Consider the following 23,305-nt stretch of genomic DNA (forward strand, 5'->3'; position numbering starts at 1 on the left):
CAAAAAGGTTCCTGGGCACAAAGATAGGAGCCAGGAGACCTAGGTTCAAGACTCACCTGGTCCAGTATGTGTCATAACACATCTGAATAGGTTGATTCAAAATATCAACAAAATGCACAAAGGATTAGGAGAAACGGATGCACCATAGTGCACAGCACCGTAGTTCAGTGGTTAGCGCTACTGCTTCACCGTACCAGGGACCTAGGTTCAATTCCAGCCTCAGGTGACTGTCTCGGATTCCTCTTGGTGCTCTGGTTTCCTCCCACAATCCAGAGATGTGCAAGTTAGGTGGTTTAGCCATGCTAAATTGTCCATAGTGCTCAGGGATGTGTAGACGAGATGGATAAACCATGGGAAATGCAGGGTTACTGGGATAGAGTAGGGGGTGGGTCTGGGTGAGATGCTCTTTGGAGCATTGGTGTGGACTCGATGGGCTGAATGGCCTGCTTCCACACCGTAGGGAATCTATGATTCTTCTATACAGGGAAAAATAGTCTGATAGTAAGTGTATCAGAGAAAGCAGAATAAGGTTGAAATTAAGTTTATGGTAGATGTATGTAATTGCTTCAAGCATGGTTAATATGGTTGGTAAGCTGTAAGTGCGAATAATCATTTTGAAGTTTGATGTTCAGCTGAAAATGGAGACCTGGCTCTTAAAATACAACTTGGCTAAGTGCCAAAAAACAGAAAAACAGCAGTTGTGTTTAGTGATCTTTCAGAATGTAGGAAGTAATACAGTGTCCCCAGTGTACAGGAAGTCCCCAGTACTTGGGACTATGTGCACTGCTTCTCTTGAAATATATATTAATGGCCTATATTACATTTGCACAGAGCACAATGTTAAAATCTGTGGTTAACTCAAAATTTGGAAGTGCTGTGAAGAGTGTGGAGGATAGAAGCAGACATAGACCAATAGATGGAATGGGAGATATGTGGCAAATGAAATGTTATGCAGAGGAACATGAAGCGAAACACTTTGATAGGAAGAATGAGCAGAAACAGTGTAATCTAAAAGGTTGAATTTTACATGTTGCACAAAAATAGGGAGACCTGGGGGTATATGTGCACAAGTCATTAAAGGTGACACTGTACATTGAGAAAGTGACTGACAAAACATGTGATGCTCTGGGCCAAAGACAACCACAAAAATAGAGCATAAAAGCAAGGGGCTCATGGTGAATCTTCCCAGAACTCTGAGTATGGGTGCAATCTTACAGGCGTCTGGGCAACATGGGTGAGATTTGTGGTAGGCAAGGAGTGTGGCAAGGCTGTAGAACTTTAGTTCAGCCACATCTGGAATATTGTATACAGTTCTGATTGCCACACGATTAGAAGGATGTGGAGGCTTTGGAGAGGCTACAGAAATGGTTTACCTGGGTTAGGAGGTTCGAGGGTTTGCAGGGTATGAGCTAGGAGGAAAACGTAGTTCGTTTTCACTTGAACATCAGAGGCTGAGGAGGTGACCTGAAAGAAATTTACAAAATTACAAGAGGCACGCATAGAAAGGATCGTCGGAGTCATTTTCTCAGGGTGGAGAAAATGTTGATTACTAGGGGACATAGGTTTAAAGTAAAAGGAGGAAAGTTTAAAGGAGATGTGAGAGGCATGTTGTTTTACACAGAGGGTGGTAAGTGCCTGGAATGTGCTGCCAGAGGAGCTGGTAGAAACATACATAATAGCAACATTTAAGAGGCATCTTGAGAGATATATGAATGAGCAAGGAATAGAGGGATACAGACCGCGTAGTGGCAAAGGTTTTTAGTTTAGAAAGGCAATGTGTGTCAGCACACTCTTGGTGGGCCAACGGGCCTGTTCCTGTGCTGTACTGTTCTTTGCTCTATGAAAGAAGATACAATTGGGCAGCACAACTGTTCCTTTTGCAGTTAGAGAGGTGTCCTGAATGAATGAGTACAGTGCAGAGGGCATCTTCGCGGTGTCAGGGATTGGGGTGGGTGAGCATGAGTGAACAAACATGTTGCAGGTAATAGTGAGAGTGGTGGAACATGAGGCTTGGTGGGACATATGTGCAAATAGCAGGGACAGGGTGAGATATAGGAGAGAAGGTCCTACACTGTCAGACTGGAGAAGGTCATTGACGTTCTTCCGACACTGCTTCCAGACAGCTGAGGCTGCTTTAACCCCGGTGGCAACTTTGTACCAGGCTGGTCTGGACTGGTATAGTGGCCTCCACTGCTGATCCTGGGGAAAGAGGAAATTCCATATCTGCACCACCTCATCCAGCCAGAACTCCAGCCCCCCACACAGCTGGATACCAATTTACCTACTGTCTGCCGTATCTGGGGAAAATGTCAGGTACAGTGCAGGGCAATTCCAGACAGACAGTGCTGGTTCAAGTACACATTTAAAGATGGTGCGGGTACAAGGGACCTTAATGAATTTGGGTCACCCAGTGAACGCCAAGTTGTTATGAGATATAAGACATGATCTGGAATCAGACATGACAGATACCTTCGCGATGGTATGGTAGCTAATCCAAAGACTTTGACAAGATGCAGAGAGAGAACTCACAAGGCCAGGGGCAGGGGAAATACTATCCAAAATATTCAATGCAACTTGGTATTAGCAGAACAAAAAACCCAAGATTCGATCCATTGCATCTAATTCTGAGCATAACATGACCTGAGATGTTAACCCTCATTTATCTCTCTCCACAGGCGGTGCCAAACCTGCTGAGTATTTCCAGCATTTTCTGTTTTTATTTCAGATTTCCAGCCTCCAGCTTATTTTTTTTTTGTTTAGTTTGAGAGGAGTTTCAATGGAGATGTTTCAAATCATGAAATGTCTAGACAGGGTGAAAGCAGAGGACATAAATTTTAGATGATTAGCCAAAGTACCCATGTGACAAGGGAAAAGACTTTTCCGTAGCACAATGTGGTTTGGATGTGAATCGCTGTCAGAGTGTGCAGTGGGGGAGGCTGCTATAATTGTGCTTTTCATAGGTAATTGAATAATCGTCTGAAGAGGAAACAATGGAGAGTTAAGGGTGAGTAGGACTTGCTGAATTGCTCTTGGGGCAGGCTAAATGTTTACCTTCTGTACTGTCACGGTTCTATGATTATATTATCCATCCTATTAAATGAACATGAAACAATAACAACTTCTAACTTTAATATCATAAAAATGTTCCAAGGTATTTATGTTACAAAACAGAATATGATGCCAAAAGGCCAAAGAGTGACATCTGGAGTTTAATTTAGATAAGCACGAGGTATTGCATTTTGATAAGACAAACGAGACCAGGACTTGCACAGTTAATGGTAGGGCCCTGGGGAGTGTTGTCGAACAGAGAGACCTAGGGGTTCAGGTACATAGGTCCTTGAAAGTGGAGTGACAGGTCAACAGAGGTGGTGAAGAAGACATTTGGCATGCTTGCCTTCATTGGTCAGAGCACTGAGTACAGGATTTGAGAGGTCATGTTGCAGCTATTCACTGCATTGGTGAGACCGTTTTTGGAGCGCTGCATACATTTCAGTTCTTCCTGCTATAGGAAGGAGAATATTAAATTGGAAAGGTTACTGAAAAGAGTTACAAGGATGTTACCAGAGCTGGAGGGTTTGAGTTATAAGGAGAGGCTGAACAGGTAGGGATGGTTTTTCCCTGGAGCATAGGATGTGAATTTGTGGAGGTTTATAAAATCATAAGAGGTCATAGAGTCATACAGTCATAGAGATGTACAGTATGGAAACAGACCCTTCGGTCCAATCTATCCAAGCTGATCAGATATCCCAACCTAATCTAGTCCCACCTGCTAGCACCCAGCCCATATCCCTCCAAACCCTTCCTATTCATATACCCATCCAAATGCCTCTTAAATGTTGCAACTGTACCAGCCTTCACCACTTCCTCTGGCAGCTCGTTCCATGCACGTACCACCCTCTGTGTGCAAATGTTACTCCTGAGGTCTCTTTTATATCTTTCCCCTCTCACCCTAAACCTATGCCCTCTAGTTCTGGACTCCCCGACCCCAGGGAAAAGACTTTGCCTATTTATCCTATCCTTGCCCCTCATAATTTTGTAAACCACTATAAGGTCACCCCTCAGCATCCAACGCTCTAGGGAAAACAGCCCCAGCCTGTTCAGCCTCTCCCTATAGCTCAAATCCTTCAACCCTGGCAACATCCTTGTACACATCATCTATTGCATCCTCTGCACACTATGTGGCCTCCTCTATACTGGGGAGACAGGCCGCCTACTTGCGGAGCGTTTCAGAGAACACCTCTGGGACACCCGGACCTACCAACCCAACCACCCTGTGGCTCAACACTTCAACTCCCCCTCCCACTCCACCAAGGATATGCAGGTCTTTGGACTGCTCCATCGCCAGATCACAACAACACTACGGTTGGAGGAAGAGCGCCTCATCTTCCACCTAGGAACCCTCCAACCACAAGGGATGAACTCGGATTTCACCAGTTTCCTCATTACCCCTCCCCCCACCTTGTCTCAGTCAAATCCATCGAAACACATTTTCAGCTCTGATCTCCAGCATCTGCAGACCTCACTTTCTCCTCAACATCCTTGTAAGTCTTTTCTGTACCCTTTCAAGTTTCACAACATCTTTCCGATAGGAAGGAGACCACAATTGCACGCAATATTCCAACAGTCCAATAGGAAGGAGACCAGAATTGCATGCAATATTCCACTGGTGTAGGTAAGATGAATAGCAAAGGTCTTTTCCTTAGGGTAGAAGTTCAAAACTAGAGGGCATAGGTTTAAGGTGAGAGAGGAAAGATTTAAAAGGGACCTGAGAGGCAATATTTTCACACAGGTATGGCAGAGGAAGTGGTAAAGGCAGGTACAGTAACAACATTTTGGACAGATATGTGAACAGGAAAGGTTTAGAGGGATATGGGCCAAATACAGACAAGTGGGACTCATTTAGTGTCGAAAAATGGTCGGCATAAACAAGTTGAACCGAAGGGTCTGTTTCCATGCTGAATGACTCAATTACTCTATGACACATACTAAGACAGATTATCAAGAGTTCGGCCAAATAGTTAAGTTTTAAAGATTGAGGTGAAGTTGAGAAGGGACTTCCAGAGCATTGAGCCTCAAAATCTGAATAGACGGCCATTAATGGAATGGTGCTTTGGTAACACTTACGCCACAAATAGCAGAGCTCTGATTGACTTTAAAATTATGGATGATGGAAAATGGAAGGTGTGGAGATTGGAATGAGATCAGCCAGGTGAATCATAGAATGTGAGTTCCCTGATTGGGGCTGTTAATCAAGGCGTCCTGGCTGACAGATATAAACAGGAGTGTCAGAGGTTCACTCTCGGAGCTGGCTCTGAGCTAGCAGGCCAGTGTCATATACTACGCACATGTAAGTAAAGGGCTATTTGGTGACGGGATACCAGCCTTTGTGGAGTTATTTTAGAAGGCTGACTAAAAAGAATGGAATAGTCAAGATTTTAGGAACAATGGTATATGCTTGAGTGCCTGATTAGCCGATGAGCTCAGGGCAAAGTCAAGCAATATAATGAAGGTAGAAATCTGTCATCTCAGAGCCAGCGTAGAAATATAGTTGGAACCTGACCTTGGAGTTAAACATGACATGAAGGTTGTGAACAGTCTGGTTTAGTCTAAAATGTATGCCAGGAAGAGGGATGGAGACTATGGTTAGGGAATGGAGTTTATGGCAGGACAAAAGACAATGGGTTCAGTTTTCTCAATATTTAATTGGAGGAAATTTCTGTTCATTCTGGACAGGCAGACTGATATAGTACAGACAGTGGGAGTTTGAGAGAGTTAAAAGGAAACTTTGTTCGATTTATTGGAATATGTGGCCCAAGCAACATATTTTGAATTTGCAGCCTTCTACAGAAATCACATATCTTGATGATTTGCCTAAAATGTTGGCAGTTTTAAGATAATTTCTGGAAATCCTTTCTTAAACATCAGAGTTTTTTTTTTAAATTGGAACACCCAGACAATCTTCTCTGCCAAATATGTCCTCAGGAATAACTGTGTCAGAGAAGGTCTGAGAGACGCCACCTTGCTGAGGATCTAAATGATGCAACACATAATTTGTGTATATTTAAAGGGAAAGTAACTTTCTTTGCCAGGAACTTACTTGCTTGTGGAACATGGGCTGCTGAAAAATTCGGGTGAGTGTCTGAATGACTTCCATGAATAAATTCCACAATGCCAGCACATTGGGGTGGGGTTTCATTTGAAAGTTAGGTCAGAAAGTGTATTCTCCTTATTCTCTTTAGAACAAAGAAGATTGAGGGGTGATCCGATAGAGTTATGATTAGTTATGATAGCTATTATGACAAATCAGACAAAGTAGAAATGGGAAAACACGTCCCGTTAGCTGATGGCACAGGTTAAGGGACACTGATTTAAAATTTTGGGAAGACTAGGGACATATGAGGATAAATGTTGGGCAAGATAATGCGGTGGAACTCACTGCACATGAGTGGTGAAAACAGAACAATCAATGATTTCAAGAGGCAATTGAGTGGGCACATGAAGTAATAGACTTGCAAGAATGCAGTGACTTATTAAGGGAGTGGGACTGAATTGAGTGCTCTTTGGGATGTCAGTATGGACTTACTGGGCCTAATGGCCTCAATCTATGCCACTTTCAAATAGTTACACTGACTTACGTTCAGAAAAGGTCTCACTCATTCACTGACAAAATTACATTCTTCAGAATCAGACTCAGTCAGCATGGATTTCCAAAAAGGAAATTATGCTTGTCAATTCTACTGGAATTCTTCGAGGATGAGGGGGAGACAGTGGATGTGGATTATTTGGACTTTCAGAAGGCTTCCGCCAAAGTCCCACATAAAACATTAATACGTAAAATTAAAAAGCATGGGATTAGGATAGTGTATTGAGATGGAGGGAAAATTGATTTGCAGACAGGAAAACAAAGAGTAGGAATAAATGGCTCTTTTCCTGAATGGCAGGCAGTGACTAGCGAGTTGGGGGGTGGGGGGTGCTACCAGCATGATTGACAACTATTCATAATGCTTGCTAATGATTTAGACGAGGGAACTAAATGTGATGTTGTGCATATGCCACAAAGCTGGGTGGAAGGGTAAGCTGGGAGGTAAAAGCACAGATGTTACAATGTGTTTTCAAGAGGAGTGAGTGGGCAAATGCAGGTGAATAAATGTGAGATAATCCACTTCAGCAGCAAAAATGGTAAGGCAGACTATTATGTGAATGGCTTTAATTGAGTAAGGGGTATATTCAACAAGACCAGGGTGTCCTTGGGCACCAGTCGCCGAAAGTTAGCACTCAGATGCTCAATTGTTCAATTATTTTTGGGCCTCATAGAAACAGAAATCTGAGCCTAATGAAATTACCTGAGACCTCTTCTGAAGGCTACACTGAGCTGTTATTGCAGTCTCCACCCCTTTCAGTGAAGTGCACCAGTAAAACCTGTTTATGGTTCCTGTTGATTGCTTGCCTGATTTAAATAATTAGAATCATAGAATCCCTACAGTGCAGTTAGAGGCCATTTGGCCGACCTGGGCTGCAGCAACCCTCTGAAGACCATCCCACCCTATCCCCGTAACCCTGTATTAATCACGGCTAATCCACCTAGCTTGCACATCCTTGCACACAATGGACAGTGATCAATTAGCGTGGCCAATCACCTAACCTGCACATCTTTGGACTGTGGGAGGAAACCAGAGCACCCGGAGGAAACCCACGCAGACACGGGGAGAATGTGCAAACTCCACACAGTCATTTAAAGCTTAGCCTTTGAAACTGCAGATGAGTTCCCAACTGCCTTCCTCACTTATGTGGCTATGCTCATGTCTGGATGCTCTTGGAAAGGGACCATGAAGTGCTCACCTGCATCATCGAGGCCTTCAGAGGAACATGGGCATTGTGGGGATCTGGTCTGTGTTACTCCTACCACTGACTTTGATTCAGTTGCCTCTCCTGCTTCCTCCCTTTTTTGTTTTATTGTGACACTGCCTCTGGTGGGAGGGTAGGGGCACACTATTTATTAATTATTATTTGTTCATTAGTTAAAATAAGTGATTTGGTTGTGGCGGTGGGGGGGGGGGAGGTGTTCCAAAGATGTAGAAACCTCTTTCCCACCATCTCCCCCCAAAACCATTGGGCACAGTGGTTAGCACTGCTGCCTCACAGCGCCTGAGACCCGGGTTCAATTCCCGCCTCAGGCGACTGACTGCGTGGAGTTTGCACGTTCTCCCTGTGTCTGCGTGGGTTTCCTCCGAGTGCTCCGGTTTCCTCCCACAGTCCAAAGATGTGCAAGTCAGGTGAATTGGTCATGCTAAATAGCCCGTAGTGTTAGGTAAGGGGTATGGGTGGGTTACGCTTCGGCGGGTCGGTGTTGACTTGTTGGGCCGAAGGGCCTGTTTCCACACTGTAATGTAAACTAAACTAAACTAAAACCAACACACCCCTCAAGATGTGTTTCAGTGTTTCTGAGCTCAGCAAATAATATGGTGTGACAGACAGCACATAGTAGAAAAAGATTTACCATGAATATTCTTTGCCAATCTTTTAGATTAGTACAGGATGTTTACAAGGCAGCAGATGTGTCCTCTGCATTACCATGGCAATGACATTTAATTCATATTTCCCATGAAGGCATAAACAAATCTGCAAGAACTAAATTTTCACTGACACATCTCTTTGACTCTTGCTGAAAAATTCTTGACTGGCACTGAAAGTACATTTCCCACCTATCAGTTAAACCCGCCAAATCTATAAATTATGGAACAGCTGATCCACATCTTCCTACTCACCACTTCCCTCCCACTCTCTGTTTCCTGATCCTCCTGTTTTCCACCTCTCCCAATTGCCACTTGCCTCCAAAATCCTTCTGCCCCCTCCCACCCACTCACAGCTCTGCTGCCAAGTGTTTGCTCACAGCGAATTAAGTGAATGGGAGGGTCAGCAAATTGGCATGGGAGGCAACAAGCAAGAGGGAGTAGCTGGCTGAATCCGTGAACGTTAAGGTCAGTGAGAAGAAGGGCCAATGTGGGAGAGGGTCAATGGGCAGGAGGATCAGAGAAAGGGAGGGTCAGTGATTTGGAGGGTCAATGAGACCTAGGGTTAGTGAGATGGAGTGTCACTGCGATTGAGAGTTGATGAGATGGAGTGTCACTGCAATTGATGGTCAAAGAGTCGGAGGGTCAGTAAGATGGAGTGTCACTACAACTGAGAGTTGATGAGATGGAGTGTCAGTGCGATTGAGCATCAATGAGTTGGAGAGTCAGTGAGACGGAGTGTCACTGCGACTGACGGTTGATGAGATGGAGCTTCAGTGCGATTCAGCGCCAATGAGTTGGAGATTCAGTGAGATGGAGTGTTACAGCAATTGAGGGTCGATGAGATGGAGTGTCAGTGCGATTGAGCATCAACGAGTTGGAGAGTCAGTGAGATGGAGTGTCACAGCGATTGAGGGTCAAGGAGTTGGAGAGTTAGTGAGATGGAAGGTCAGTGAGAGGAAAGGTCAACAACGTCAGTAAATGATACGTTCACAGGGTGGGGTGGTGAGGCGAAGGGGAATCATCAGTGACAAGTCAGGGAGGGAGGTGGGGAAGCACTTAGCATTACTCTGCATTACAAACCATCCACCCATCCAACTGAATGAACCAATTGCCTCCTCCCTTAATACCTGCCTTTCTGTCGTTCCAGGAGGAAAGTAGCCCATTGTAGGCAGAAAGAGTCAAGATGGGCAGTGGGCTGTCCAACAGTCAGCTCCTCACCTCTTCTAAGGAGAGCATCCTGACTCAGACGGCTCTGATTGGCTGACTGACTGTTTCTAAGCTCCTACGCTGATATCAGAGGCTGCATTTGACTTGCTAAAACCCAGTGATAGCCATGACCAGCTTCCTTCCTTTGTAGCTGCTCTAAGTGATATGAACATGTTCCTGGTATTGCTGGGTCAACCACAAAAAGGTAAGACAAGGCAAGGCAGAGATGCTACAAATTTGCATGTAAGCTTGGAATGAGCGAATGATATGAGAGCAAGCAAAGAGCCCAGAGATGCAGCCTGGTGCAGTGTATGAACTGGGTGCACAGGCTTCCTGCAGAAACATTACAGTGATAATACGTGGATCAGAAATGTGCCATGAGGATTCTTAGGGGCTGTTGTTTGTCAGATACCAATATCCATGGACACAAGGTGACTGTGGCCAGTGCCCATGGAAAATGTCCTGATATGTTGGTACCCAGTGTCCATCATTGAGGTACTTCAGGATAAGGCATGAGCTGAATTTGCCAGGTACCTGTTCTGATTTTCACATTGCTATTTCTTGATGCTAGAATGTTTGGTGTAATGGGAAGCTGCATATTAATAAAGTGAGTCATTGATATTAATAAGCTATAATTTCCTTTAATTAGCATCGCATCACTGCCAAATGAGAAACGCACCATGCAGCACAGCGAAAAGATAAAGGATGGAGTGGGATGCAGGAACTTGAGAAAGGCAATGGAATTCCATCATAAATCTCACTCCATCCCAGGTTACTCAGACCTCTTTAAGAATCTGCTCAATGTGTTTTTAGGAACACATTAGGAATACTAAACCAGGAGTAGCTGCATTGAAAACCATCTTTCAACAAAGTAATGTAGCCAGTTAGTGAAGAAGCCTCGAGATTTTTTGCCATTGATTTTAAATCTATGACCACTAATGTGTGTCCTCAACACCAAATGGAGTTTTTAAAAATCCTTATCTACTCTATCAAAACTGTTCGTCTTCCTGAAATCCTCCACCATACCACTTTTTCAACTTCTCTATTCCAAGGAAAGCAGTACTAATTTTTCCAAACTCTCCTCATTACTATACTCCCTCATCCCTTCTTATCCCTTGCAAAACCTCCTCCAAGTCCTTATTAAGGCCCTTATATTCACCTTGAATCATGGTGTTCAGAATTGTCCAAAGACTACAGCTGAGGTTTATCTAGTGACTTCTGAACTTCTAGCATTCTCTTTTTAGATTAGATTACATTACAGTGTGGAAACAGGCCCTCCGGCCCAACAAGTCCACACTGGCCCACCGAAGCGCAACCCACCCATACCCCTAACCTAACACTACGGGCAATTTATTATGGCCAATTCACCTGACCCTGCACATCTTTGGACTGTGAGAGGAAACCGGAGCACCCGGAGGAAGCCCACGCAGACACGGAGAGAACGTGCAAACTCCACACAGTCAGTCGCCTGAGGCGGGAATTGAACCCGGGTGTCTGGCGCTGTGAGGCAGCAGTGCTAACCACTGTGCCACCGTGCAGCCCACAAACTCTTGTATTCTCTATTTCTTTATAGTTTATTTCCGATGTAACCCACAAACATCTGTAATCACGTTATTAGCCTGCCATATCTCAGCAAAGGACTTGTATACATGTGTACCAGGGTCTTTCTGTTCATTCACAAATGATGCCATTTCTAGCACAGTGTGTCAAAAATGGACTAAACAACCAATGTTAGTACATTTCAATAGATTAGGCGATGCTTTAAAAATACATTAAACAGCCCTGCACAAATGGCCGTTATTATCATATGACTGGACTTAGCAGCAATCTTCCAAAAGCTTCTCAGAAGTCAAAGTCAGGGTCAGATAACCAATGCCATAAACATCTCCTAATGGTGCTGGAATGCCACATGTTGTGTTATAAGCTGCCAAAGAGATTGACTGTCACAGAGAAAACTTTCTATACCATTGAATCACAGGTCACACCTATCTTGGAAGATGTATAAATCATTTTCCACTTAACCTCTGGGATACGACTTGGTGAGTTACTTATCGATGATAGCTGTAACCCATCACAATAACGCTTGGTCACATGTCTCTCACATCTGCCTTTTAATCATACAATTTTCAAACAGCAGTCACTCAATGAAGCAATGCTACGTCATACAACAACTGTTGACAGGATCAAAATAATATTGTCCTTAACTCAGGGCTACAAAGGAAAAGCCTATGACCCATAAAGCCTATGACACAGCCAAAAATCTCTATTTGTGCTCTCTGTAACTAACCAACTAACTTTTGTCAAAACAGCAAAGCCAAAATACAATTTCCATAATATTCTTCAGAATCCCAATGAAGAATTATTAAACAGAAGAAACTATTATGACTCCCGATCTGCCAGCTAGTCAATTAACAATATCCACTTTGAAATCCAAAATGCTTAACTCCAGCTTTATGCTTATGGACTCTATTTTAAAGGGGAGAACATTAATCAACTAGCTGTTTTGTACTTCGGTTCTTCCCACTTGAACAGTCTGTCTATACTTTATGATTCAATCTTTTGTTACATGTTTATTATACTATGCCAATGTTATAAATTGACTACTCCCGTCTCCCACCCCAACCACAACAGTGTCCAAGAATCTGTTAACATTACAATTGCGTTGTCACGGTCTTCACAATGTCAGAGCCCACAAATGGATGGAGTGGGGAAATATACTACCAGGATTTTAAAACAGGAAAAACAATCTCAACCCATTTACAGACAAGTGGTGAGAATAGGGACAAAGATGTTTCACAACTTATAATCTGTCTATAACAACCGGCTTTGTATAATAGTCCTCCACAAGTACATCACTACATATTTTCTACATTGAACTCATCTGTCATACTTCTATCCAATTCATCATCCTGTCTATGCCATACTGAAATATATTAATATCCTAATCACTGTTTGCCACTTTGTTATGTTTTGCATCATAGAATCAGAGACTATCATCTGCATTCTTTATAATACTAACTCCTACATCAAAGACAAGGTCGCTTTGTGCTGTCTACAAAAAAGATCAAATTGACAGATCACTTTTCGTCCTGGTTAACAAATAGACATTAATATTTAGTATGTGATCCATTCCTGGTTCGTTTGCTTCAAGCTATAAATGTACAGTAGCTTATATGAACTCTATTCGCTACTTCTATTCATGAACTAGCTGAACCAATACCTTTTAGATTATAGTAAACTGAGTAACCCGACTGGCAACAGCAGCCAATTTGGTGTCACTGATGACCTTATGGACAACGTTGCATCATTTAAGCCATTTGTAACACTGAAATGTTACTATACTTCTGACCCTTCCAAACATTTGCTGTTCACATAACCCTCTCCAGTACCATGATATTTTTGCTGTCAGTCATTTATCAATCCAGTCCAATATTTTGATATCCCATGGGAATGTAGCTACTGGATCACTGTTGAGTGAGACGGTGACAAAAGAAATTCTGAAATTTATGAGAAAATGTCTATTCCCTCAACTTCATTTTCCACATCTGTGACCTCCTCAAAGAATTTCCAATAAACTGGATTGAAATAACCTGCCCTTCCCAATCCATGCTAGCTCTACCTCAGCCATCTAGATGATTCCTTTTGCTACTGCTCAGAAATATCTTGCGGATTTCCCCATAAAAAAAGAAAGGTTTATAATTTAAGGATTCATACTTTGAACCCTCTCACAAAGAAAGGGATTATATTTGCTTTGTGCTAATACTTTGTGCTGTTTCTTGGATTTTTCATTGACCTTGGAATAGTCTTAGTGAGTGGATTTGCAAACTCCTCAGCCAATATGAAGAAAACTCAGATAGAAATTGTCAGACCGAGTAGCTTATGTGTCTACTTTCTGGTTCTAAAGTTCTCAATCTGCTCTCTTCCTTATTCTGATCCTCAACTTGGAAATTGTTCATTCTCTCATTTACATAAATAATCCAAATCAGTACATCCATCACTTTCTTGTCTTCGGAGGTCAACTACTGGCAAATAGTCCGCCCATTCCCTGATCTAACTCTAGTACTTGAGGGAATATGTTGTTCTTGTCCTGTTATGTTTTCCACTAACTTTATTTCATGTTTCTCTTTGGATCTACTTGGCTATCTTGTGTCTGCTTTTATCATTCTCCATTGGAATTTGTGTTGTTTTCTAAGAAGGAAATCCTGAAAAGAATTCATCATGAAAGATAACCTTACTGCAAGACTGCATCACTTGAGGAGTTAATGAGAAAGCTAAAGTAGTCTTGAAAAATCAAACCTAGCCCCTGTAAAATGATAAAAAGTGCCATTGAAATAATACATATTTTAATCCCTGGATCCTACCTACCCTCTTCCCATAGACAGTCATTGTGTAACAATTAAGCACAAACTTTAGCCAATGGGCAGTGGGTACTAAATGCTCCTTATAATTGGACCTCTGAACATCATGGCCATATTATTCTGAAAATTCTTGTCTGACTTCAGAAGCTAAGAAGACTCAAGCCTGGTTAGTATTTGGATGGCAAACCATCTAAAATACTGAGTGTATGTCTGCACTGGTTGATATAAAATGTACTTCAAACATGTGAACAGTTTAGTAACAACTTCCTGGCCAAATATCATTGAATGGCCTTATTGCTTTAAACAGATTGCTATTTATTCAATGAATGCTGCTTGGGAAATGGTTGTGATCACCAAGAAGTCTTATAGCAGTTTGAAAAAGGTCACTTCTAAATGCAGAAGCACCTTATAGATGAATATTGATGTATAATAATAATATTTTACTATAGTTAGTCGGCAGTAAAAGTATAGCGTTAAAATTTCACATTTAAAATCTGTTCATTAAATCTTTGGACCAATGAACAGTTATTTAATTTACTGTTATTAAATGTGTTCTGAAACAGGGTTTCAGAGAGCGTTCACTCATGGTCTGTATGGGTTTTACTGGAGACCTCTGTTTACCTCAGTGATCACCAAGGAGATCTGTTGCCAATTATTGATGTTGTGGCCTTCACAGAAAGCTCACAGCAGCAATAAAACCCAAAGGCAAACAAGAACATAACAGTACCACAGTGCTCATCTCATCTCTATGTAGCTCATAGTTGTCAATCAAACTTACAATGGATTAAAACCTTCAATGAGTACAGTTAATGTTTAGTAGGTGGCATCTTTACAATATTGCCTACAGCAGAAATGGCAAGTGATTCATGCTATTTAACACAGTCAGAGATAGCAAACATACTGATGGTAAGGTGAGGCAATCACTTGCATTGTTATATAAACTTACCTGATCCATGCTTTTCGCCATCAGCAAACCACTGTATTGTAGCCATTCAGGTGATGCTCAACCTGCCTGTTGCAGCAGATTTTACATTAAAAACCATATAAATAGGACTCAGAAATACATTTCCAAATGCACACACAAAATAAAACTATATATTCCACCCTTCTGTATTGAAGCAATTGCTAGTTCTGTGCTCACAATTATGAGATCAACATACGTTATATCGCAGTTTATCTAAATGCATCAGGGGATTATAGGGGTCTGAGTGTCAAGAGTTATGACAAGATGTAAGGCAGAACAAGGCAACAAGTGCAGCAAGACTTGCCTCGACGTCAGGTTGATCTTGTTCAATCTTTTATGCTTTTCATAAGTGGTGTGGTAAGCGACTGACTAGGAAGTGGCAAGATGCCAACTGACCGGGATGGACTTTTGTTAATTGCCTTGTTAACACAAGTTGTCTGATTAATATTCACGCTCACGGTTTACTGAATTCACCAAACAAGCTCAGCATCGGAAAAGATTCAACAAGGAAACCAGTGTGTGTACCTGGTGGATTCAGCTCACCACTTGGTATGAAATGCCTCCACACTGTTTGAGGCCAAAATTCATCTTAGGAGCAAGGTAGACGGGCACCAACCGCACTCAATCATCTTCTGTGGGCATTGGCATCTGCCGTTTGTCAGCTCAGTCTACTTGATTTGATTTATTGCTGTCACATGTACCTAAGTCCAGTGAAAAGCTTTGTTTTGCGAGCAGTACAGGCAGATCATAGCAAACAAAGACATAGAGATCAAAGGGTGTTTCGACAGAGCGAAGCATACGGGTTACACTGCACAGGAGTTGTCGAAAAGTGTGGTGCCGAAAAAGCACAGCAGGTCAGGCAGCATCTGAGGAGCAGAAGAGTCGACGTTTCGGGCATAAGCCCTTCATCAGGAGATGTGCAAACCACGATCAACATTAGTGAGATCAACATTATTTGAAGTTAGAGAGTCCATTCATCCATCTGATAACAGCAGGGAAGAAGGTGTTCTTGAACCTGCCGGTGCGTGGGTTCAAGCTTCTGCAATTTCTACCTGATGGAAGAGGTTTCAGGAGAGCATTAATGGGGTGGGAAGGGTCTTTGATGATATTAGCAACTTTTTCATGGCAATGAGAAGTCTAAGTGGAGTCTAAGATGGGAGATTGGCTTCTGTCATGGTCTGAGCTGTATGTACAACTTTCTGTAGTTTCTTATGGTCCTGGGCAGAGCAGTTGCCATACCAGGCCATTGTGCACCTGGATAGAATGCTTTCTACACTGCATCTGTAAAACTTAGTGAAGGTCCTGATGGACATGCCGAATTTCTGAAGCCACCTGATGAAAAAAAGGTATTATTGTGTCTTCTTGACCATCACATCTACTTGGGATGTCCAGAACAGGTTGTTGGTTATCGTCACTCCTAAGAACTTAACACTTTTGACTCTCTCTACTTCAGTTCTGATAATGCAGATGTGGACATGTTCTCCTCCTATCTTTCTGAAGTTAATGATCAATTCTTTAGTTTTGTCAACGTTGAGAGACAGGTTGTTATCATTGCATCATGTCACCAAGCCTCTATCTCCTTCTGACTCATCGTTGTTTGATATCCATCCTACCATGGTGGTGTCATCAGCAAACTTAGGTGGTATTCATTCAGAATTTGGCTACACAGTTGTGGGTGTACAGGAAGTAGAGGGCTGAGAATGCTTCCTTGGAGGGGTCCAGTGTTGAGGATTATCGTGGAGGAGGTGGAGACATCTATCTTCACTGATTGCAGTCTGGGGTCAGGAAGCTGAGGATCCAGTTGCAGAGGGCAGAGCCGAGACCTAGATATCGGACTTTTGAGATTATTCTTGTAGGGATTATGGTGTTGAAGGCAGAGCTGTAGTCAATGAGTAGGAATCTGATGTAGGTGTCCTTGTTATCCAGATGTTCCAGGGATGAGTTTAGGGCTAGGAAAATAGTGTCCGCTGTGGACCTGTCGGTAGGTAAATTGCAGGGGCTTTGAGGCAGGCTTGGAGGCTATACTTAATGTGGACCATGACCAGCCTCTTGAAGCACTCCATGAGGAGGGAAGTCTGAGCCATTGGGCGGTAGTCATTAAGGCACGCTGCATATGCTTTCTTTGGTATTGGGATGATGGTGAGGACTTTGGCTTGTAGGAGGGAGAGGTTGAAGATGTCAGTGAATACCTCTAGGGGGATGCACATCCTGCTTGTGATATTATAAACTTCAGAATGTTAATAACTGCCCATGGATTGAAAAGATCACTAAAGATAAACTGCTATACACAGAAAGATGCAGCATTAACTCTGACTGCAATAAAGTATTAAGGGACAGTGACAAACTTATACAGGAATTGAAAGCTATTAGCCATGTCTGGGAAAAGAAGGCGTGGCAGATACATAACCAAACTGTTTTGATACCTGCTTGATAACTGGATGCCTCATGTGACAAGGACATATGACTGCCCTGCTTAAGAATTTAAGACGTTAACTGCAGGGAAGCTGTGTTTCAAACAGACAATTAAGGCCAAAGGAACAAAGCAGCTACTTCTGATAAGAAGGCCAGCTGCAGACTTAAAACAATTTGGATGAAAGACTCTCATGAATCATCAATAATGACCTGAACGATGAAAATCTGTATAGGAATCCAACACTAAAACTCTTCCTTAGCAGAACTTTGAAGAAAAACACTGCACAAGGATCTAATCCTGAACACTTCCAGAGACAGACATTGTTGGTTGGAACTGCAGCTCAATTCCACCCTTAAATCAGGTCAAAACCAAGTTGAGTTGTGAAGCTTAACTTGCTTACTTGGGGGGGGTCTATTTTGTTTGCTACAAAATGAAGTTTAAATTATTGTTTCAATACTTGATTGTTTGTGAGATTTCTTAACAAGTAGCCAGATTAAAGGTAACTTATGGTGATTTACCCACAACATGCTGTACAGCAGTATGCAACATAAATCTCACTCATGCTCCATGTGCCACCCACATACACAGCACGCACACCATTTGTACAGCAAGAAGAGGGGTGTAGTCCTCACTAAAATCCATGGAGGCATTGCCAGTCAGTGGGTTCTGACACAGTGAGTCAAGGATGCTTCCAATACTCTCGATTTCAGCCTTCGTGACTGGGGATGGTTTCAAGGAAGGCAAGGGTCGAACGCAATTGTGCAGGGGGACAACAGAACTACATGACTAATAAATGGCTGTGAGAGGTCTAATTAGGGAAGGGGGAATCATCCCTTAATAACCTCCTGGCTTCAAGAGGGATAGGAAATGTAAATGACGCTATAAGGAGAAAGGTCACCTAATTTGCCAGGAGCTGGGTGGAAAAGGTCAGTAGGTGTAGACAGTTGGGTAGGGGTTTGGGGAGGAGTGAAGCCTTGTGTGGGTAATGGGATGGGCTTCTATGGAGGGGACATGGCAGTTTGGGGGCTCACCCATATGGTCAGGTCAAGTTGGGAGCTGCTAGAGGAGGAATGATCACTGTCACCTTCTATCATGTGGAACCTGAAAGTACGCCATGGGAAGGAAATGATTGCAACCACACTTTCAAAGTGCAGCTATGACCCCATATTTTCAATAGTTAATCTACGAACGGTAACAAAGTAGAAATGACCATGTTGAATATAAAGAATCACTATTTATACAGTTTGTGTCATAATCCCAGCTCATCTTAAATAGCCATTACAGTCAATGAAGTATTTTTAAGGTTTGGTTGCTGTTGCAATGCCAGACAGATGAAAGACAAGTGACATCCAATATGTGCAAACTAAATTGCATTAAGATCCGACTGGATTCAGCGCAAGCCTAGTGGTATTATTGCTCGACTATTAATCCAGCAATGTGGTTGACTCTTAACTGCCCCCAAAGCAATTAGGGATGGGCAATAATTGCTGGCCGAGCCAGTGACACTCTCATCCTGTCAATGAATGAGTACAAAAAGAGATAGTAATCTGATAATTTTACTTCTAATGTTGTTAGTTAAGGCAAGAAGTTAGTTAAGGAAAGTGCACCCCGACACATCTTCGAATATTCTAGTTCTATCTTTCACCTTGGAGGGAAAAGGGAACCTCAGTTTAATATCTTATCCAAAATTATTTTCCATAATCTAGCACTCCCACGATATCGCACAAAGATACCAATGCGAAATAAATGCTCAAGTCTCTGCAATGGAACTTCAATGCACAGTTTTCTGAATCGAAGTTGAATATCTTACCGCTGAGTCAGAGCCGTAAAAAAATTGAACAAGAAACCTAGAGATCATTAAGAACAAGTGTGCACAGTAATCACAGGTGACATTGTTATCTATGGAAGAACAGTAAATCTTATTCAATCCAAGCAGAAAATAGTTTAAATGAAAAGCTCCCTTTGATACCAAATATTAATATTTTTAGATAGGTCATCTAAATAGAAAATCAGGATAGTTGTAAAATGGGCAAGCAATTCTCCCCACTAATTTACCAGCTAGTTAATGGAAAAAAATCATTCCAGGAAAATCATTGTTGGCCTATTCTATAGGAATACAGCAATTGCTAGATGAGATCAGATTGTATTCCCTTCACTTCCTATTGTGATAACACTGTTCTTGACTATTATAGCACTAATTACTGCATATTATTTCAGTATCTGAACTTTATTCCAGTCAACATGCTTTGTACTCACATCTTCTATCATTTTCCAACAATGCAGTATTCCGATTTACTGTGGTCTAATTTTCAAGCTGGTAATAAACACACTACCTGGGGCCAAAACGCTTAACTACAGAGAAAACATGAGTACTGGCCAGAATTTGCTGGGAAGGTGCTATTTTACCATTAGGCTGTTGACTGGATTTTTTTCTCATATTTCAGCCTGAAAAAAAACGCTCTGAATTGCAGCTTGCAGCGAGTATGAGTTGATAATAGGGCAGTATGGGGAACAGTAACGAACAATGGACCAATCCATATATCCCTTAAAAACCGAAAGGAGTGCGGATGTTGTAAATCAGAAACAAAAATAGAAATTGCTGGAATAGCTCAGCAGATCTGGCAGTATCTATGGAGAGAAATCAGAAGATTCACCCGACCCAAAATGTTAACTTTGATTTCAATCCAATATACCCTTGATCAATGAGATTTAAAGATTGAGGAAGAAACAAATGAAAGGCAAAGAAGGATATATTGTGAATTAAAGTCAAAAAAGTAGATAAAATAAAATGAAGACACAATGAAAAATTGGATTGAGAGAGAAAGTGAACAGTAAGGAAATGTAAGCAAAAGGTAAATGTTTTAAATTTTAAAATTTTCTAACAATGATCCATTAGCGAGGCTGCACAATTACACATGTTCTTTTTTCTGGGCTACAGAGGTTGGGTAGCATTGCAGAAACATAAGTCACATCATTAAAATTTACTATATTTATCCCATTATGTATCAGCCCTCACTTAGTGTTAGGAGTTTAATAGGGAATTAAACTCATAGGAAGACTGAGGATAAACTGCCATTTTCACAAGTGCTGAAACAGCCCAAATTATATTATCCAAAAAGATTGCAGTCTCTTGCAACGTGTGAGCTCTGTCTTCCTCATCAAAGAAGCTTTGCATGATCTTCCAGCTAATAATGGCATGCACATTAAACGCAGTTTTTCCAATTACATTCTGGCTCATCCAAACCTACCATCAAATGGCAGAATTTGGACATTGGAGAAATCGAAACCAGACCGTTGGCTGTTTGTCACTGTCATCATGTTCATAGTCTGAGACACTTCCAGGAGATTACAAGTTGTGTTGCATTTTCTCCCTTTGAAACTGCTTTGTGACTTGCACTTCCTCTTCGGACAGCTAGTGGATTTACATCGGTAGTCCATGTTCACTATATTTTCATCATCAGCCTGTTCACAGATGTCATTACACACCTCAAGAGCAGGTTGGAACTTGAACCCAGGCCTCCTGTTTCAGAAGTGGGGACAAACCACTGTGTCACAAGAATTGTACCAATGGTCTTTTGCTCTTTTAGTTACATTTTCTTTTTTTTCTACCCAGAAGTGTTATCACACAAAACTGAGGAACCTGCCCACCACCAAAATCAGCATGACTATTTTTTTTAAAACTACTATCCACCAGAAGTTAAAAAAAACCCATATAGCCAATTCAATATTTACATGCAAAGCCCATAGAGCGCAATGCAAATCATCAAGCATGAGGGGAAGGCATGGAGAGAAGACAAGACTAAATCAAAATATAATTGGAGAGGGTAAGTAAGAAGGCTCCCATCCCTGCTGGCTGTCTCAAATCACAGTGGTCTGGTTAACAACCAAAGCAGTGACCTATTATGCCAGAGCCTTTTGAATTGATTTAAATTTAGCTTATTTTACGAATCAACCTGTTCAGCGATGCTATTACACACCTCTAGAGTAGGTGGGATTTGAACCCAGGCTTCTCAAGCCAGGGGTAGGGACACGACCACTGCATCAAAAGAGGGACCCTCTGTTGGGGCTTTTGAGTTCAAAGAAATAATGAGATTTAGGTACAACACTAATCGACTGTTCCGGTGCTAACTGCAGCTCAGGAATGTGATGGAATATTCCCTACTTGTCTGAATAAGCGTAGCTGCAACAATACTCAAGAAACTCAACGCTGTCCTGGACAAATCAGCCAATTGATCAACACCCCGCCCAGGACTTCAGCATTCACACAAGCTACCACAAGCTGACCGTGGCTATAATGAGCCCCATCTACATGGTGCAAACTCCACAACCCAGAAAGACAAGGGCAGCAAGTCATAGGAACACCACCATCTCTAACTTCTATCCAACTCATGCCCCATCCAAATATGAGTATGAAGTTCAATTCCTTTACTATTATCGAGTCAAAATCCTTGCACTCTACACCCAACACCATGTGGACTGCAATATGCCACCTTCGCAGTGGCACACCTATCCGACTGCAATATGCCACCTTCGCAGTGGCACACCTATCCCAAGAATGAATTTTAGAGAAACCCTTTTTACATTCATTACATCTCAAAATAAAAAACTACTCATGTATTTAAATTAGTAAGTGAGCATTTGGAAAATATAGATCCTGCATTTGTAAAGGGCTTTTAATACAGGGAATGTCCCAAAGGTATTTCACAGGGATGTAAAGACATCAGTTAACATGGTTGGCTGGATGGCTGGTTTACAATGCAGCATAATGCCAACAGCTTGCACTGGCTGAGGTTACCATGAAGGATTCTCCTGCTCACTCTCTCCCCGTGCCTGAGGCATGGTGACTCTCAGGTGAAACCACCAGTTGACTCTCTTCTCTCTCCCTCTCTCTCTTTCTCAAATGAAAATGCAGCCCTATGGTCTGGTGCTTCTGCCCTTAATGACCTGAAAAGGATAGCTGCCAAAATGCTGGGCTTTCAGAATGAATGTAATGGAAGAGAGCAGTTAAGGAGACAGTGAGGTTTAGGGGTGCATTTTTAAAGCCCTAGATGATTGCAGGCACGGTCACGAATACTGGAAAAGAGGTGGGGGAACATTGTTATGAGTTGCAGATCATTAGGCAGTAAAGAGGTATAAGCAAGAGCATTTTAAATTTGAGACATTGGAGGACCATGAGCACATGCACATTAGTGAGCACAATCTTTATAATGGATTCTCTGAAAAATACAGATTGGCAATATGTATATGCAGCTGACAGCACAAATATAACTGTTTTGTAAAGTATACAAACATTTCAATACCAAGCATATTGCTACATTACTGACTGTGCTAAACACTGTGTGATTGTGACAAAGCAAATAAGCACACATATTTTAAGACCTGACCTCAGTGCTAACAGAGAACCTTCTAAAAGATACTACCGCCCTGCAACTACACTATTTGAAAGGTAACTGCTTCTGTTTCAATTAAAAAGGGAGAGATTTCTCATTTTCTGGTCTCAAAGTAGAAATATTCTGGCAAAATCAATAGAAGTATGTTTTTTTTGGATGAAGAACACTTTGAAACATACAGATTGTCACAGAGCCAGTGTTAAAGGTGGAAAGAGTGATGTTGGAATAAATACGTGAGAATTCAAGAAGCCTATCCAGCAGCTCCCCTCAAAACTGAAAACTGTTAAGTGTGAATTCTAAATGTGACCTGAAATATTTGTGTAATTATCAATAAATTCCCAGTGCAGATTTGCAATTATTGCAAATTATTCTGTTATGATACCAGCTGATGTTATGATGGGACAAGTAAGATCCCAGATGCAAGCTGACTTGATCGACCATATTTGGTTATATTTTGGTCT

At 42.0% G+C, this 23,305-nt stretch overlaps 1 protein-coding gene across 3 annotated transcripts in view; it reads right to left on the minus strand.

Moving 5' to 3' along the window:
- LOC122564950 (A disintegrin and metalloproteinase with thrombospondin motifs 3-like) overlaps positions 1-23,305 on the minus strand; it is a 258,075-nt gene that overhangs the window by 129,894 nt on the left and 104,876 nt on the right. Inside the window, exon 1 of one of the 3 annotated variants that reach the window (XM_043720502.1) lies at positions 20,703-20,956. The exons of the other annotated variants lie outside the window; for them this stretch is intronic. Within the exon in view, the coding sequence (XP_043576437.1) occupies positions 20,703-20,892 (190 nt within the window). The 5' untranslated portion in view covers positions 20,893-20,956. Of the gene's footprint in view, positions 1-20,702; positions 20,957-23,305 lie in introns of those variants that run through there. 3 annotated transcript variants of the gene reach the window in all.

Source organism: Chiloscyllium plagiosum, chromosome 2 (genome assembly GCF_004010195.1).
Source record: "Chiloscyllium plagiosum isolate BGI_BamShark_2017 chromosome 2, ASM401019v2, whole genome shotgun sequence".
Classification (NCBI taxonomy): Eukaryota; Metazoa; Chordata; class Chondrichthyes; order Orectolobiformes; family Hemiscylliidae; genus Chiloscyllium; species Chiloscyllium plagiosum.